The 14,564-nt window shown below is 48.3% G+C and overlaps 1 protein-coding gene across 4 annotated transcripts in view; it reads left to right on the top strand.

Moving 5' to 3' along the window:
* The window catches only part of LOC138260874 (membrane-associated guanylate kinase, WW and PDZ domain-containing protein 1-like), a 420,255-nt gene that overhangs the window by 367,234 nt on the left and 38,457 nt on the right, over positions 1 to 14,564 (top strand). For all 4 annotated transcript variants that reach the window (XM_069209316.1, XM_069209315.1, XM_069209317.1 and 1 more), the window contains one exon: positions 14,072 to 14,193. In XM_069209316.1, the coding sequence (XP_069065417.1) occupies positions 14,072 to 14,193 (122 nt within the window). The remainder of the gene's footprint in view (positions 1 to 14,071; positions 14,194 to 14,564) is intronic.

The following is a 14,564-nucleotide window of genomic DNA, read 5'->3' as shown; positions in this document are numbered from 1 at the left end:
ATCTGTTAATGGTGCACCATCCTGCACCTTACACCACCTTAAACCACACATCTGTTAACGGTGCACCATCCTGGACCTTACACCACCTTACACCACACATCTGTTAACGGTGCACCATCTTGCACCTTACACCACGCATCTGTTAACGGTGCACCATCCTGCACCTTACACCGCCTTACACCACACATCTGTTAATGGTGCACCATCCTGCACCTTACACCACCTTAAACCACGCATCTGTTAACGGTGCACCGGCCTGGACCTCACACCACGCATCTGTTAACGGTGCACCATCCTGGACCTCACACCACGCATCTGTTAACGGTGCACCATCCTGCACCTTACACCACGCATCTGTTAACGGTGCACCATCCTGCACCTTACACCACGCATCTGTTAATGGTGCACCATCCTGGACCTGACACCACCTTACACCACGCATCTGTTAACGGTGCACCATCCTGCACCTTACACCACGCATCTGTTAATGGTGCACCATCCTGGACCTGACACCACCTTACACCACGCATCTGTTAACGGTGCACCATCCTGCACCTTACACCACGCATCTGTTAACGGTGCACCATCCTGCACCTTACACCACACATCTGTTAATGGTGCACCATCCTGCACCTCACACCACACATCTGTTAATGGTGCACCATCCTGCACCTCACACCACGCATCTGTTAACGGTGCACCATCCTGCACCTTACACCACACATCTGTTAATGGTGCACCATCCTGCACCTCACACCACACATCTGTTAATGGTGCACCAGCCTGCACCTCTGCACAGAGGGTCGAGAGACCACCCTTCTGGGTCTACAAGTGGAACAACCATATGCAGGGGGTCTCCCCATCTCAGGGCACACTAAGGGTGTCCACGGAGAGCCCCAGATCTGCATTTTGAGGTGTCCCTCTGGAACCTGAGGCCCATAAACTGTGAACAAAATAAAAACACAGCAGAAGGTACAGGGATAAAAGAAGAGCGCTGGTGGTACTAGGGCTGCACAAGTGGACTTATCTCCCTACACTGGTCCTATTCTCCTGGCCACCTTTCTGAGTGACTGTCCAACCCCTGCACAATGGGGTAAACATCCAGGTGATATTTTTACGGCAATGCTTGTTTACACTGAACTGAATGGCACCCAAATCCCAGCTGACACATAGATCAGTCTTATCACCTCAAATTCCCCGGGGGAATCATCCCATATGTTGCTTAGTAGAACGGGGGTTATACGTTTCGGCGCAGTGCTTTAATGCCTACACTGTGGCCTTCACCTGGGCTCTACTGCTTACTTCTTGGGATGGTTCTTGTGGCCTCACAGTGACAGAGACAGTGTATATGCAGTGTCAGGTTAACCCACTGGTTACCTAATCCACCGCAAGGTGGGCTTAAAGTGTTGGCATCCCCCATGAAGTGTTTCACAAACGTGGTTTTATCTAGAAAGTGCATCACTCCAACACCAGTGAACACTTAGCTCCTAAGACACTGCTCAAAGACTCCACATTTCACCAAAGAGTCGCCTGTTGTTGGTCTTCCAGGGATTTGAGATCTACCTGCTGTACTCGTACAAGAAGATGGTCACTGAAATCCTGTTTTACAGACATCTCTAGGGTCCACTCGTCCCCAAACTCTTTCTTCCCCCCCCACAAGGCTAGACACCTATGCCTAGCTCCAGGAAGACACATCGTGGTGTTGGGGTGTAGGAAAGTGCCCTCTTTTCTGGCATGGTTACCCACATTTTCTGCCTGTTGTCAGTGTGTTTGACTGTGTCCACTGGAATCCTGCTAACCAGGACCCCAATAGTTTTGCTCTCTCCTGTAAATTGTACCTTTTTCTTCCCACAATTGCCATATTGGTCCCCCCGTGTAAGTCCCTAGTATATGGTACCTAGGCCCCCAGGGCACTGGGGGTTCTAGGATATCCCTATGGGCTGAAGCAGTTATTCTGCCACCCATAGAAAGCCCATGCAAAGGATTCTGGAGGCCTGCCATTGCAGCCTGCGTGAACCGGGTGCATGCCCCCTTTTTGGCTAACGGTCACTGCACCAAGTCACTATAAGTCACCCTTATGGTAGGCCCTCTCAGCCAAGAGGGCAGGGTGCAGGTACCTGGGTGTGAGGGCACCCCTGCACTAGCAGAGGTGCCCCCATGAACTCCAACACCATTTTACTGGACTTTGTGAGTGCGGGGACGCCATTTTATGCGTGTACTGGACATAGGTCACTACCCATGTCCAGCTACATAATGGTAACTCGGAACCTGGGCATGTTTGGTATCAAACATGTCGGAATCATACCCCAATACTGTTGCTAGTATTGGAAGTATGATTCCAGGCACTCTGGGGGCTCCTTAGAGGACCCCCAGCATTGCTACCACAAGTCTTACAGGGTATTCCGGCCAGCACAGCAGCTCCTGCCACCCCTCAGACAGGTTCCTGCCCTCCTGCTGGTTGATCTGATCAAGCCCAGGAAGGCAGAACAAAGGAGTTCCTTTGGGAGATAGAAGTAACACCCTCTCCCTTTTGAAACAGGTGTGACTGGCTTGGGAGGGGCAGCCTCCCCAAGCCACTGGTTTACCTTTGAAGGGCACATTTGGTGCCCTCCATGCATAAACCAGTCCACACTGGTTCAGGGACCTCCAGTCCCTGCTCTTGCACGAATCTGGACAATGGAAAGGGGAGTGACCACCCCTGTGTCCATCACCATCACAGTGGTGGTGCCCAGAGCTCCTCTATAGGGTCCCTGGGATCTGCCATCTTGATTCCAAGGTTGGCAGGGAACTCTGGGAGTATCTGAGTGGCCAGTCAGGTGACGTCAGAAGCACCCTCTGATAGGTAGTTACCTGGTTAGGTGACCAAGTCCCCTCTTAGAGCTATTTAGGGTCTTCCTCTGGGGTGGGTCCTCAGATTCGACTTGCAAGACTCTAGTAGGACTCCTCTGCAACCTCCACTTCAACCTTTGGCTACTGGAACTGCCTCTGGACCCTCCAGGAACCAACATTGTTGCAAACTTGGAAGAAGACTCCTCTGCAACTTTGTTTCTCTGGCTCCTGCCAGCATTGCAACATTTCCCCGGCTGTGCATCCTCAGAAGACTGCAACTCTTCAGCCTGCACAAAAAGAAGGAATCTCCCTTGGGGGTCAAGGCATCCCTCCCCTGCATCTACAGGTACCTGGCTGCAACGGCGACCGGCTGCGTGGGTCTCCCCTCATCCTGAGTGGCATGGATCCTGCATCACTGGTGGTGGTCCGGAGTGGTCCTCTTGGTCCTCTCTACCAGCTGTCGCACTTTGGTGGTGGTAAGATCTTGCCTCTCCACATAAGACAGTACCCCCCTGCACTGCGTCCTTTGCAGCTGCCAAGGTTTGTTTGCTTCACCTCCAAGGGAAACTTCAGGCAACGTGTAGCATCTGTCCCAGCACTCCCTCCTGCATCTCCTGGGCCTCTGAGTGGTTCTCCAGCAACGTGGGAGCAACTTCTGTGGTGCTGCATGGCCTGCTTCTGCTACTTCTGTGTCCCTGTCCTGGTGGACACCTGTGGGTGCTGCCTCTGCTCTGTGGGCCTTCTGCGATGCGGAGGGTGCCCAGTGACTCCCCCTTCTGGGTAGAGTCCTCTTGGACCTTGCTGGTCTCCGGCAGCACCTCTTTTCCTCCAGCCACAAATTTGCTTTTGCCAAGGCTTGTTGATGGAAATCCTTCACTGACACCCATCTGCAATCCAGCTTCCAGTGTGGAACACCTTTTGCATGCATCAGGAACTCTTCTCCAGCTTCTGTGCTGCAGTGCTGACCTGTCTTCCTTCTTCGTCCAACTCCAAAAGGTACCTCTGGGTGGGTAGTATCTCCTACTCCCCCTGGACTCTATAGATACTTCTGGACTTGGTCCCCTCTCTCCACAGGTCTCCATCTTCGATTTCTCACTCTGGTTCCTTGCAGGTTGTTCTGGGTGTCTTCTTTTCATCCTTTGGGGTGGTTGTGGGGAAGCCCAGCGTTTTACTCCTGCATTCCTGGTCGCTGGGGGGGGGGTACTACATTACTTACCTGTGTGGTTTCCTAGTACTCCCAGCTCCCCTCTACACGATTTACTTACCTCGGTGGGGGCCTCGTGTTCGCATTCCAGCATTCCACTTTCTCAATATAGGGTTTGGGCTCCTCCTAGGGTCACTATTGCTTATTGCTATTTTATACTGTTTTCCAACCATTGTATGCCGCCTCTATATATATAGTGAATTTACTTACCTCCTATTGGAGGGTTGCCTCTCTAGTATTTTCTGATACTGTGTTTAAAAAATAAAGTACCTTTATTTTTGTAACTGAATGTTTTCTTTCATGTGTGTGAGTATTGTGTAACTACACTGGTATTGCATGAGCTTTGCATGCCTCCTAGATAAGCCTTGGCTGCTCATCCACAGCTATAAGCCTGGCTTCTAGACAGTGCCTACACTTCACGCCCAAGGAACGCCTCCCTGGCACAGAGTAATGGAACACAGCAACCGGGTCTGCCTTGCCTTACTCCATATCTATGAGCGTTTCAGCGGTGCAAACGTCTCATAAATGTACCCCATTGATTGATCTCATGGGGACAGAATTGATTACCCTCTAAAAATGGGAGTCCACCGAAGACCTGCAGGTAAGTACTTGGCTAATGAAATGACCACACCGGGCAAGTGGAGAAAGCAACATTGAATCTGAAAGCCTCCTGGGGCTCGTCAGACTGACCGGAGAGGACTTCTTGGCACTATATAAGCAGCTTTAAGTCTCTCTCTCTGAGCTAGCAGTCACTAACGTGCACCAACTGCTTCTCTCTGGTTTGTCTTTAAACATTTTACTTCTTTTCTTCGGACAGTCATGGACACTGTCCTATAAAGAATATTATATCTCATTACTGATTTAATGTTTAGATTTAAAAGCTCTGTTTTCCTTTGATTTATTATCAATATTGGATATTTAGTGGTTATATTCTAATTAATATTTCAAACTTAAGGAAAGCCCAATGAAATAGATCAGAACTTCTTAAAGTTTTTACAGCCAGGATCCAGTTTTTGGAATGAGAAGCTTTTGTAACCCACTTAGCTTTAGTGGACATGATGGGGGTGTGGACGGGGTGCTGGGGGGGGGTTAGTGTAATCAGTTTCACTACTTCTTTACATTTATTATTGATTATAATTTTACAAAAAGTGGCAACATTCTCATAATGAGATGTGCGCAAAAGGTGCCCTGGTTTCTGGGTTTTGTTGATGACGTCACTGATGTCGTCATAGACGTGAGGAGTCATTTTCAGGCGCAAGGAGTTCAATACTTGCAGTTTGTTTTGAAGTTTTCTTCTGATTCCTATTTTCACCAAAAATCCATCTTCACAAACATAGGAAGAACTGTCAGTCAATAGCGGCTGCTGCCAGGAAGGAGTGGGGGGAAGGCACACAGAGTTGGGGGTGCAATCCAATAATTTAAAAAACACTTACCTGCTGCCTTGGTGTTTGGGCACTCTTGCGTCCTCGATTCTTCTTGCTCCCCTCCCCACCCAATCCCGGTGCTCCTCTCATGCTGTTAGCAGCATGAGAGAAGCGCCAGAATTGGCCTGAGGGAGTGGGATCCTGAGCTTGGTCTCCAAGCGGCGTGCAACGCAGCTCGGGTGGAGAGTTCTAAGTGCGCATGTCAGTTTGGCCAGCCTCGGCTGGCCGGACAAACTGACATGCACACTTAGAAGCACATCACCACGCCTCCTCCCTGGTGACGTGTCGGTGGCTGGCCCCGCCCCACCCTCACGAAGTGCAAAAGAAAGTGATAATAAAATACTTTTATTTCATTGTATTTTTCTGCTTTCAGCAGCGAGGCACCGCTCCTCCGCCATAGTGCAGGGGTCGCCCCTGTTGTCAGTTTTTGTGCAGTTGAAATTCATTTTTCAGGCGGTGCCTGGGTCCGACCATGAGTTCCCTGTCATCTCTTGTGGATAGCCCAGTTTTCCAGTCGTCCCGACACAGATTCTCAACCCACGTCTTCTGCTGACAGTTTTTCATCTCTTCCAGGAAGTAACTACCACATTTTATCCCCCTGTTCAGATGTGGTCATCAGACATCAGCTGGTTTAATCTCATTTCCCACGAGAACAGTTTCAGGTATTTCAGAATCACCATTCTTGATTTTCACTTTTGTGCTTGCACAACACAAGTTCTGTCATGAAAAGCTGAATTGTGTTGTGTACTGAACACATAGCTCCTTCCCTTCTTTGTAAGTACAGTCAGTAGCAGATTTATTAAAACGTCTTGCAGCGCACCATGCTGCGCTGCAGTTAACATTGTACAGCGCATTCCTTCCTTTTCCTAGCGCTGGCGTACAACGTGCAGTGTAGAGCCAACTCAGGCACCCACACCCTGCACCATGGTGCCAGGGGGCCTCCCATATAGGCAGGATTGTTTTTGTGCAGGAAGGGGAACCGTCCGGCACAAAAACAATCCCTTGAGTCATTTTGCTCTTTGTGTGTGTGTGCAGAACGCATTTTCTCATTACGCCTCCCCTGGGGGAGACGTAGGAGTTTTGGCACATTCCCAGGTCTGCCACTTATGGTAAACTTGGGAATGCATCAGAATCCATGGGTGTTTCAGGGAACACGCACACTCCACCAATGGAACGCCTTCCAAGGGCACAATAACGCAACACAGCGATTTGTGCTGCGTTAGGTTACTCTTCATTTATCAAGCCACACTAGCCCACGCAAGGTGGCATTGTGTGGCACCATAAATTAAACGTAAAGGTTGTGTCACTTTTGCACCATGTTGTGTGATGCAAAATGCGCCCCTTTGATAAATATGCCCCTCAGTTCTTTTCATTTTGAAAACAGGTCTGCCAAACGTGAGGTTCAGAACAAGGTCCTTGTCACACAAGGATCCTGTGGAATCGCTTTTCTCCTCCAGAAACATGGGCTCAGATTTACTAGATTCTCACACAGTGCAGCAGCCAACAAATCTGCGTTGTGTGAGAGCAGGACAGCACCATGTTTACAAGACTCTCTTCACCTCTCCCTAGCACAGGGGCTGATTTCAGCTGCCATGCGTCACGCACACACCCTTGTACCGTAGTGCAAGGGTCTGTGCGTGAGGCTAGCATTGGTTTTGTACTGGAAGGGCACGCCTCCAGTCCAAAATACTATGCGTAGACACACTTTAAAACGTTTCCTACGTTGTATGTGTGGTGCACAGTGCCGCACACATGCAAAGTCAGAAAAGAAAGGAGAAATGAAAACATTTCTCCTTTTATCACCTGCTTTTCAGCAGCATTATATTTTGGCATTAAACCCTGTCTACGAATGTTAGTGGATAGGGTTTAGCATCAAAAATCACAGGTGGTTGCTTGGAAAAGTCCCCTCGCACTAAGCAACCCAAGTCAGTGCATCGCATCGCTCTGCTTTGCAGAGTAAATGGGTTAAAAAAAGCTTTTGCGTCGATTTGCGTCACTTTTGTGATGCAAAACAAATATATCCCATGGCGACTTCAGCACAGAGACCCACAAGTCTTGTCGGTATCTTCCTTTGACAGCCACCGACCTCGGTGCACAGTAAACTGCGCAAAGACATCAGGCACCTGTGATCAGATCCCTGACGCCACCAGAGCGGGGTCCTTGCTAAGGACGGGAGGGCACTTCTGTTCTTTGGGTGGTGGGTTCTGGGGCTGACCTGGGACATTTGACTTCACATCATATGCTGAAGCTACATCATTACAATACAAGGATTAGTATCATGGCGCTAGCGAATGAGAGGGACCTTGTGCAACATGGTCTGTAATAAGTAATTCTAATTGTGTGTCCACTATCGAATTGTTTTTATAGTGCTTAGCATCTAGGTGCTAGAATACTGTTTGGTGTCAGAACTCTGGCCCAGAGCGATGTCTCTCTGGTTTTCACTGTTTATCCTACGTTTGTGTAGTATATCTCTCTTGTGTGTATTAAAGTACTTTTCTTTTTAAAAAGTAAAGCACCAGGCAATGGTAGCTGGTAGTATGGTGTGCATTGTATTCTGAAAGTCTAAGTCCACCTCACCTCCTTGAGTAAGCCTTGGACTGCTTTGTCTCGCTGCCCTGAGAGAGTCAAGTGCTGGAGAGGAGTACTTGGTTATCCAGTTTTGGGTGCACTGAGGGCCCGGGACACCAGTGAGGGACACTCCAGTTGATGGGATTGGAGTGTAGTAACCCCTGAGTGCCCTGGTGCCCAGGAAACTGGGTCTAACAGGGGGGTTGCAACGGCCTCCACTTGGTGAAGTTCACCCATGGATGCAAAACGTTTTTCAAATCATCTGAAACACTAATGCATTTTGCAAAACAAAAAAAATTGCAAAAAACACAGGTTTCCTGAGCAGTAATCGCTTGCGTTCTATTTTTCTCGTTTTTGTTGCGGTCCTTCGTTATATTTTTACCACAAATGGTGCTTTAATTACTTGATGTGGGCTAATTTTGATAATTTCATGTAACATCATAGCGCGAAATTCCAGAAATGACGTGAATTACACTGACATACTTCACATTTCTTCTAGGTCTGGGATTTTGTTTCACAGAATCTTGCAGATTACCATAGTAGACCCCGATGTTGGTCATATAAACTGTGGGTGCAGAAGATTCGCACCCCGAGAATCCTTCTTATGCTCTTTAGGGGAGATAGTATTTTCTTCGCCAGTTGTAATTTGTAAACATTGGTAATTTATGACTGTACGCCTGTTGGTTGCCTTGAGGAAAAGCTCACCCTCAAACAGTAGGCCTGGGCCGCTCATGCAGAAAAGCCAATGATAAAGGCCATAGGCCTGACTGATGCACTGGAGAAAGTTACACCAGACACCATAGGATTGGTCTGTTTGTATGGGCAATTATGGCAAAGGAAGTAGGCCTGACTTCCTTATTGCGAAAAGCATGTGTTGGCCTGAACAAACCATCGGGCCCGAAAATTAGCCCTTTGTCAATCCTTCATAGGCTTTATTAGCCAGGATTTTATATTGTTTTGTCAACTAATTGTGTACATATTTGTAATTTCACTGTGGCACACCTGGTGTTTGCGCTTTGGGAAAAGTCTATGACTAACACAGTAGGTCTGGGTTGGTTATGGTGACAAGGCAATGATAAAGGTTATAGGCCTGATTCTTTATAATCAAAAGCCATGATAAAGTTGGGAGGCCTGACTTATTGATTGTGAAAAGCATATGTTAAAGCCAATAGGCATTTAAGGGGGGTTGTTATTTCTTGGTAATAAAACTACAGACAGATATTTGGTTACCTGGAATCGCACCGATTACCATTGCAGGCAAAGGTTTTGGTGTTGGTTACCACTGATATTTCCTGCTAGAATTTCTTCTTAGCTGTCTGCTGAAATTTTATAATAAAAAATAAATAATACATACACTCATATATATAAATAAATAAATATACATACACCCAAATATATGGATGTATATACATACCTCGAGGAGTTTTGGGTCAGCTCTGTTCTCCCATTGCTCTGTGCGATTGTCGTTTACACCCTAGCGATCGGCATAGGGCTATGGTTCAGTCCATATCAGTCATTGGTTCGCTTGCGGCTTCAACAACGGCATTTCCTCATCACATGTGTCCATCCACCAGAAAATGAGTGCGCTTCAGTATCAGGGCTGCTTGGCCAGTCCTTTAGTCTTGAATTTTCTCCTTTTACAGTTCCCCTTTCATTTCTCAGATTCTCTTATTTTTATATTAATGTTCTTAAGGAGGTACCACAGCTCTCCAGGCAGTGCTAACAGGTCTCCTGCTTGCCTCTCATTTTATCTGCAGCGCGCCACATCCTGTGAACCATTCTGAAAGACTGTGGTCCACAGTGTAGCATTGTTTTACCATTCCAAGATGGCCGACACGATAGACTAGTTACTGTACCTCTACAAGACGCACCCCCATGGCTCTGTTTAGTTTTGTGATTGCGAGCATCTGCCTGCAGTGTTTATACTGTAGCATGTTTTCTGTTTTCTATTTGTATTCTTTTAATATAGTTAGCATATATTGAATTTGTGTGTGTTTATTGCAGTTATGCCAGAGGATAATTTCACTAATGAGCCAGATAATGGATGAATGGATGCATGAGTGCAAAGGTGAGTGACAGAGTGCATGTATGATGTCTTCGTGAGTACCTAAACCCATCACTGACACAAAGGGGCCATTCATTTCTAGGCAGGACCTGTCTGCATCGCCAGTGCTTGTTTGTGAAATGAAGGTCTGTGGCAAAGGGCTGTTCTTTATAGCCCTTTTTCTCTTTCTATATCATGGAACCAAAATAAGGGCTTTACTGAAGGTTCCGTGCCATCCTGGGGGTGGTCCAGAAGAATCTTTGGAATTAAAGGAAGGCAGCGGGGCCTTCAGTACTGACCGCCTTTTGTTTCCTAGATGTGAGTCTCTAATGTGTGGGATCTAGTGGTGTTTGCCAATGCTTGTCTTTTCTGTTTAGTCCCTTTACAGCCAATGAATGGGCCTGTACACAATTTTAATTACACCACAGTAATCTAAGTATTTGGCAATTTTGCATTACTCTTTGACTTTGAATTACTGATAATTACGCAATTACTCCTGCTCGGGACAGCACATTTACAGCAGCCACTCGTGGTCACTATTCGTGGTCTGATGCCTTCAGCGCTGGTGCTTTCTGCAAAAGGTGTCCTGGTGTCCATTTTGGATGCAATGGTGCATTTTGTGCTAAGGCAGTACTGTTAAATGCTGGCAGTAAGCTGGGGGAAATCCTACCCCCGGAGCACACTCAGCCAGTGGCTGCTTGCCTCCCTGTTTGTGTTCTGAGGCATTTAGTGCAATTTCTTAGAGCAAAAGGGCCCCATGCATTGGTGTTGGATGCCAGAGGCATTTGTGTGCCAAGAAAAAGAGCTGCGTGCAACCAAGGCTTTGTCACTGGTTCTCCTGTGTGTCCCTGTGGCCACTGAGGCTTGTCACTGGTTCTTCTTTCTGTGTCCCTGTGGTCACTGAGGCTTGTCACTGGTTCTTCTGTGTGTCTCTGTGGTCACTGAGGCTTGTCCCTGGTTCTTCTTTCTGCGTCCCTGTGGCCCATGAGGCTTGTCACTGGTTCTTCTGTGTGTGTCTCTGTGGTCACTGAGGCTTGTCCCTGGTTCTTCTTTCTGTGCCCCTGTGGCCACTGAGGCTTGTCACTGGTTCTTGTGTGTGTGTCTCTGTGGTCACTGAGGCTTGTCCCTGGTTCTTCTTTCTGTGTCCCTGTGGCCACTGAGGCTTGTCACTGGTTCTTCTGTGTGTGTCTGTGGTCACTGAGGCTTGTCCCTGGTTCTTCTTTCTGTGACCCTGTGGTCACTGAAGCTTGTCACTGGTTCTTCTGTGTGTGTCTGTGGTCACTGAGGCTTGTCACTGGTTCTCACTGAGGCTTGTCACTGGTTCTTCTGTGTGTGTCTGTGGTCACTGAGGCTTGTCACTGGTTCTTCTGTGTGTGTCTCTGTGGTCACTGAGGCTTGTCACTGGTTCTTCTGTGTGTGTCTCTGTGGTCACAGAGGTTTGTCACTGGTTCTTCTGTTTGTGTCCCTGTGGTCACTGAGGCTTGTCCCTGGTTCTTCTTTCTGTGCCCCTGTGGCCACTGAGGCTTGTCACTGGTTCTTCTGTGTGTGTCTCTGTGGTCACTGAGGCTTGTCCCTGGTTCTTCTTTCTGTGTCCCTGTGGCCACTGAGGCTTGTCACTGGTTCTTCTGTGTGTGTCTGTGGTCACTGAGGCTTGTCCCTGGTTCTTCTTTCTGTGTCCCTGTGGTCACTGAGGCTTGTCACTGGTTCTTCTGTGTGTGTCTGTGGTCACTGAGGCTTGTCACTGGTTCTCACTGAGGCTTGTCACTGGTTCTTCTGTGTGTGTCTGTGGTCACTGAGGCTTGTCACTGGTTCTTCTGTGTGTGTCTCTGTGGTCACTGAGGCTTGTCACTGGTTCTTCTGTGTGTGTCTCTGTGGTCACAGAGGCTTGTCACTGGTTCTTCTGTTTGTGTCCCTGTAGTCACTGAGGCTTGTCACTGGTTCTTCTTTCTGTGTCCCTGTGGCCACTGAGGCTTGTCACTGGTTCTTCTGTGTGTCTCTGCGGTCACTGAGGCTTGTCCCTGGTTCTTCTTTCTGTGTCCCTGTGGCCACTGAGGCTTGTCACTGGTTCTTCTGTGTGTGTCTGCGGTCACTGAGGCTTGTCACTGGTTCTTCTTTCTGTGTCCCTGTGGTCACTGAGGCTTGTCACTGGTTCTTCTGTGTGTGTCTGTGGTAACTGAGGCTTGTCACTGGTTCTTCTTTCTGTGTCCCTGTGGCCACTGAGGCTTGTCACTGGTTCTTCTGTGTGTGTCTCTGTGGTCACTGAGGCTTGTCCCTGGTTCTTCTTTCTGTGTCCCTGTGGTCACTGAGGCTTGTCACTGGTTCTTCTGTGTGTGTCTCTGTGGTCACTGAGGCTTGTCACTGGTTCTTCTGTGTGTGTCTCTGTGGTCACTGAGGCTTGTCCCTGGTTCTTCTTTCTGTGTCCCTGTGGCCACTGAGGCTTGTCACTGGTTCTTCTGTGTGTCTCTGTGGTCACTGAGGCTTGTCCCTGGTTCTTCTTTCTGTGTCCCTGTGGTCACTGAGGCTTGTCACTGGTTCTTCTTTCTGTGTCCCTGTGGTCACTGAGGCTTGTCACTGGTTCTTCTGTGTGTGTCTGTGGTCACTGAGGCTTGTCACTGGTTCTTCTTTCTGTGTTCCTGTGGCCACTGAGGCTTGTCACTGGTTCTTCTTTCTGTGTTCCTGTGGCCACTGAGGCTTGTCCCTGGTTCTTCTTTCTGTGTCCCTGTGGCCACTGAGGCTTGTCACTGGTTCTTCTGTGTGTGTCTCTGTGGTCACAGAGGCTTGTCACTGGTTCTTCTGTTTGTGTCCCTGTGGTCACTGAGGCTCGTCACTTGTTCTACTTTCTGTGTCCCTGGTATCACTAAGGGGCATATGTATGAGTGGGTTACAGCCTGTTATCACCACACAAGGTGGTACGTGTGTGGCAAACCCTCTTATTTGCGTGGCTTTTCATGGCTTTGTAGATATGTGTAAGTGGCTGTGTGGCCTAACTCTGCACATGGGATGTTGAAAACAATCCTGCTGACATCACAGGCACCCTCGCACCAATGTGCAAGGGAGCCTGCGCTGGCGCTAGGCTGCCAAAAGGGCACTAGTACGGGAAAGAACGGGATATGTGGTATTGTTTTACACACCCTGCATCACAAAGGCCATAAATATGGTCATCAACTCTTCTCACTGGTTCTTTTGTTTGTGTGTCTTTGGTCACTAACTCCTCTCACTGGTTCTTTGTTTGTGTGTCTTTGGTCACTAACTCCTCTCACTGGTTCTTTGTGTGTCTTTGGTCATTAACTCCTCTCACTGGCTCTTTGTTTGTGTGTCTTTGGTCACTAACTCCTCTCACTGGTTCTTTGTGTGTCTTTGGTCACTAACTCTTCTCACTGGTTCTTTTGTTTGTGTGTCTTTGAACACTAACTCCTCTCATTCATTCTTTTGTTTGTGTGTCTTTGGTCACTAACTCTTCTCACTGGTTCTTTTGTTTGTGTGTCTTTGGTCACTAACCCTTCTCACAGGTTCTTCTGTTTGTGTGACTTTGGTCACTAACTCTTCTCACTGATTCTTTTGTTTGTGTGCCTTTGGTCACTAACTCCTCTCACTAGTTCTTTTGTTTGTGTGACTTTGGTCACAAACTCCTCTCACTGGTTATTTTGTTTGTGTGTCTTTGGTCAATAACGCTTCTCACGGGTTCTTCTGTTTGTGTGTCTTTGGTCACTAACTCTTCTCACTGATTCTTTTGTTTGTGTGTCTTTGGTCACTAACTCCTCTCACTCGTTATTTTGTTTGTGTGTCTTTGGTCAATAACTCTTCTCACGGGTTCTTCTGTTTGTGTGTCTTTGGTCAATAACTCTTCTCACTGGTTCTTCTGTTTGTGTGTCTTTGGTCGCTAACTCTTCTCACTGGTTCTTTTGTTTGTGTGTCTTTGGTCACTAACTCTTCTCACTGGTCCTTTTGTCTCTCCTTGCCCATCCATACTCCTGCCTGACTGTGTGTCTCTGTTTACCTCAGATGTGGAGAGTATTTCCGAAGCCGCAGAGATCGAGGTGGATGAAAAGAGGACGCCCTCCAGTCCAGTGACCCAAGGGCCCCGGGCCCCGCAACCTGTGGAGTCCAGAAAGCCACAAGGCCAGGTACAGGTCACATCCACCAGGGGCGCCCTCACTTGTCTACATGGACTGAAAGACACAAGACCACAGGACCCGGGGCACATGGGTGTGGCTCACACTAACGGCTTGCATCAATCCTCCGCTTCTTTAGGCGCTAGATAGACACACGCAGGCGCTGGGGCACACCGCTTCTGTCAATGGCCTATCTTTAGGCGCTAGACACACAATCCTGGCTGCCCGGGCACACAGTTTCTGTGAAGTGCCTGCACTTAGGCGTTTCTACCCGGGCACACCGCTTCTGTGAAGGGCCTGTATTTAGTCGCTAGACACACAACCGTGTCTACCCGTGCCCTGTGAAGGGCCTGTATTTAGGAACTAGACACACAGCCGTGTCT

Source organism: Pleurodeles waltl, chromosome 10 (genome assembly GCF_031143425.1).
Source record: "Pleurodeles waltl isolate 20211129_DDA chromosome 10, aPleWal1.hap1.20221129, whole genome shotgun sequence".
In the NCBI taxonomy this organism is placed as follows: domain Eukaryota; kingdom Metazoa; phylum Chordata; class Amphibia; order Caudata; family Salamandridae; genus Pleurodeles; species Pleurodeles waltl.
This window is presented reverse-complemented; position numbering and strand designations above follow the sequence as displayed.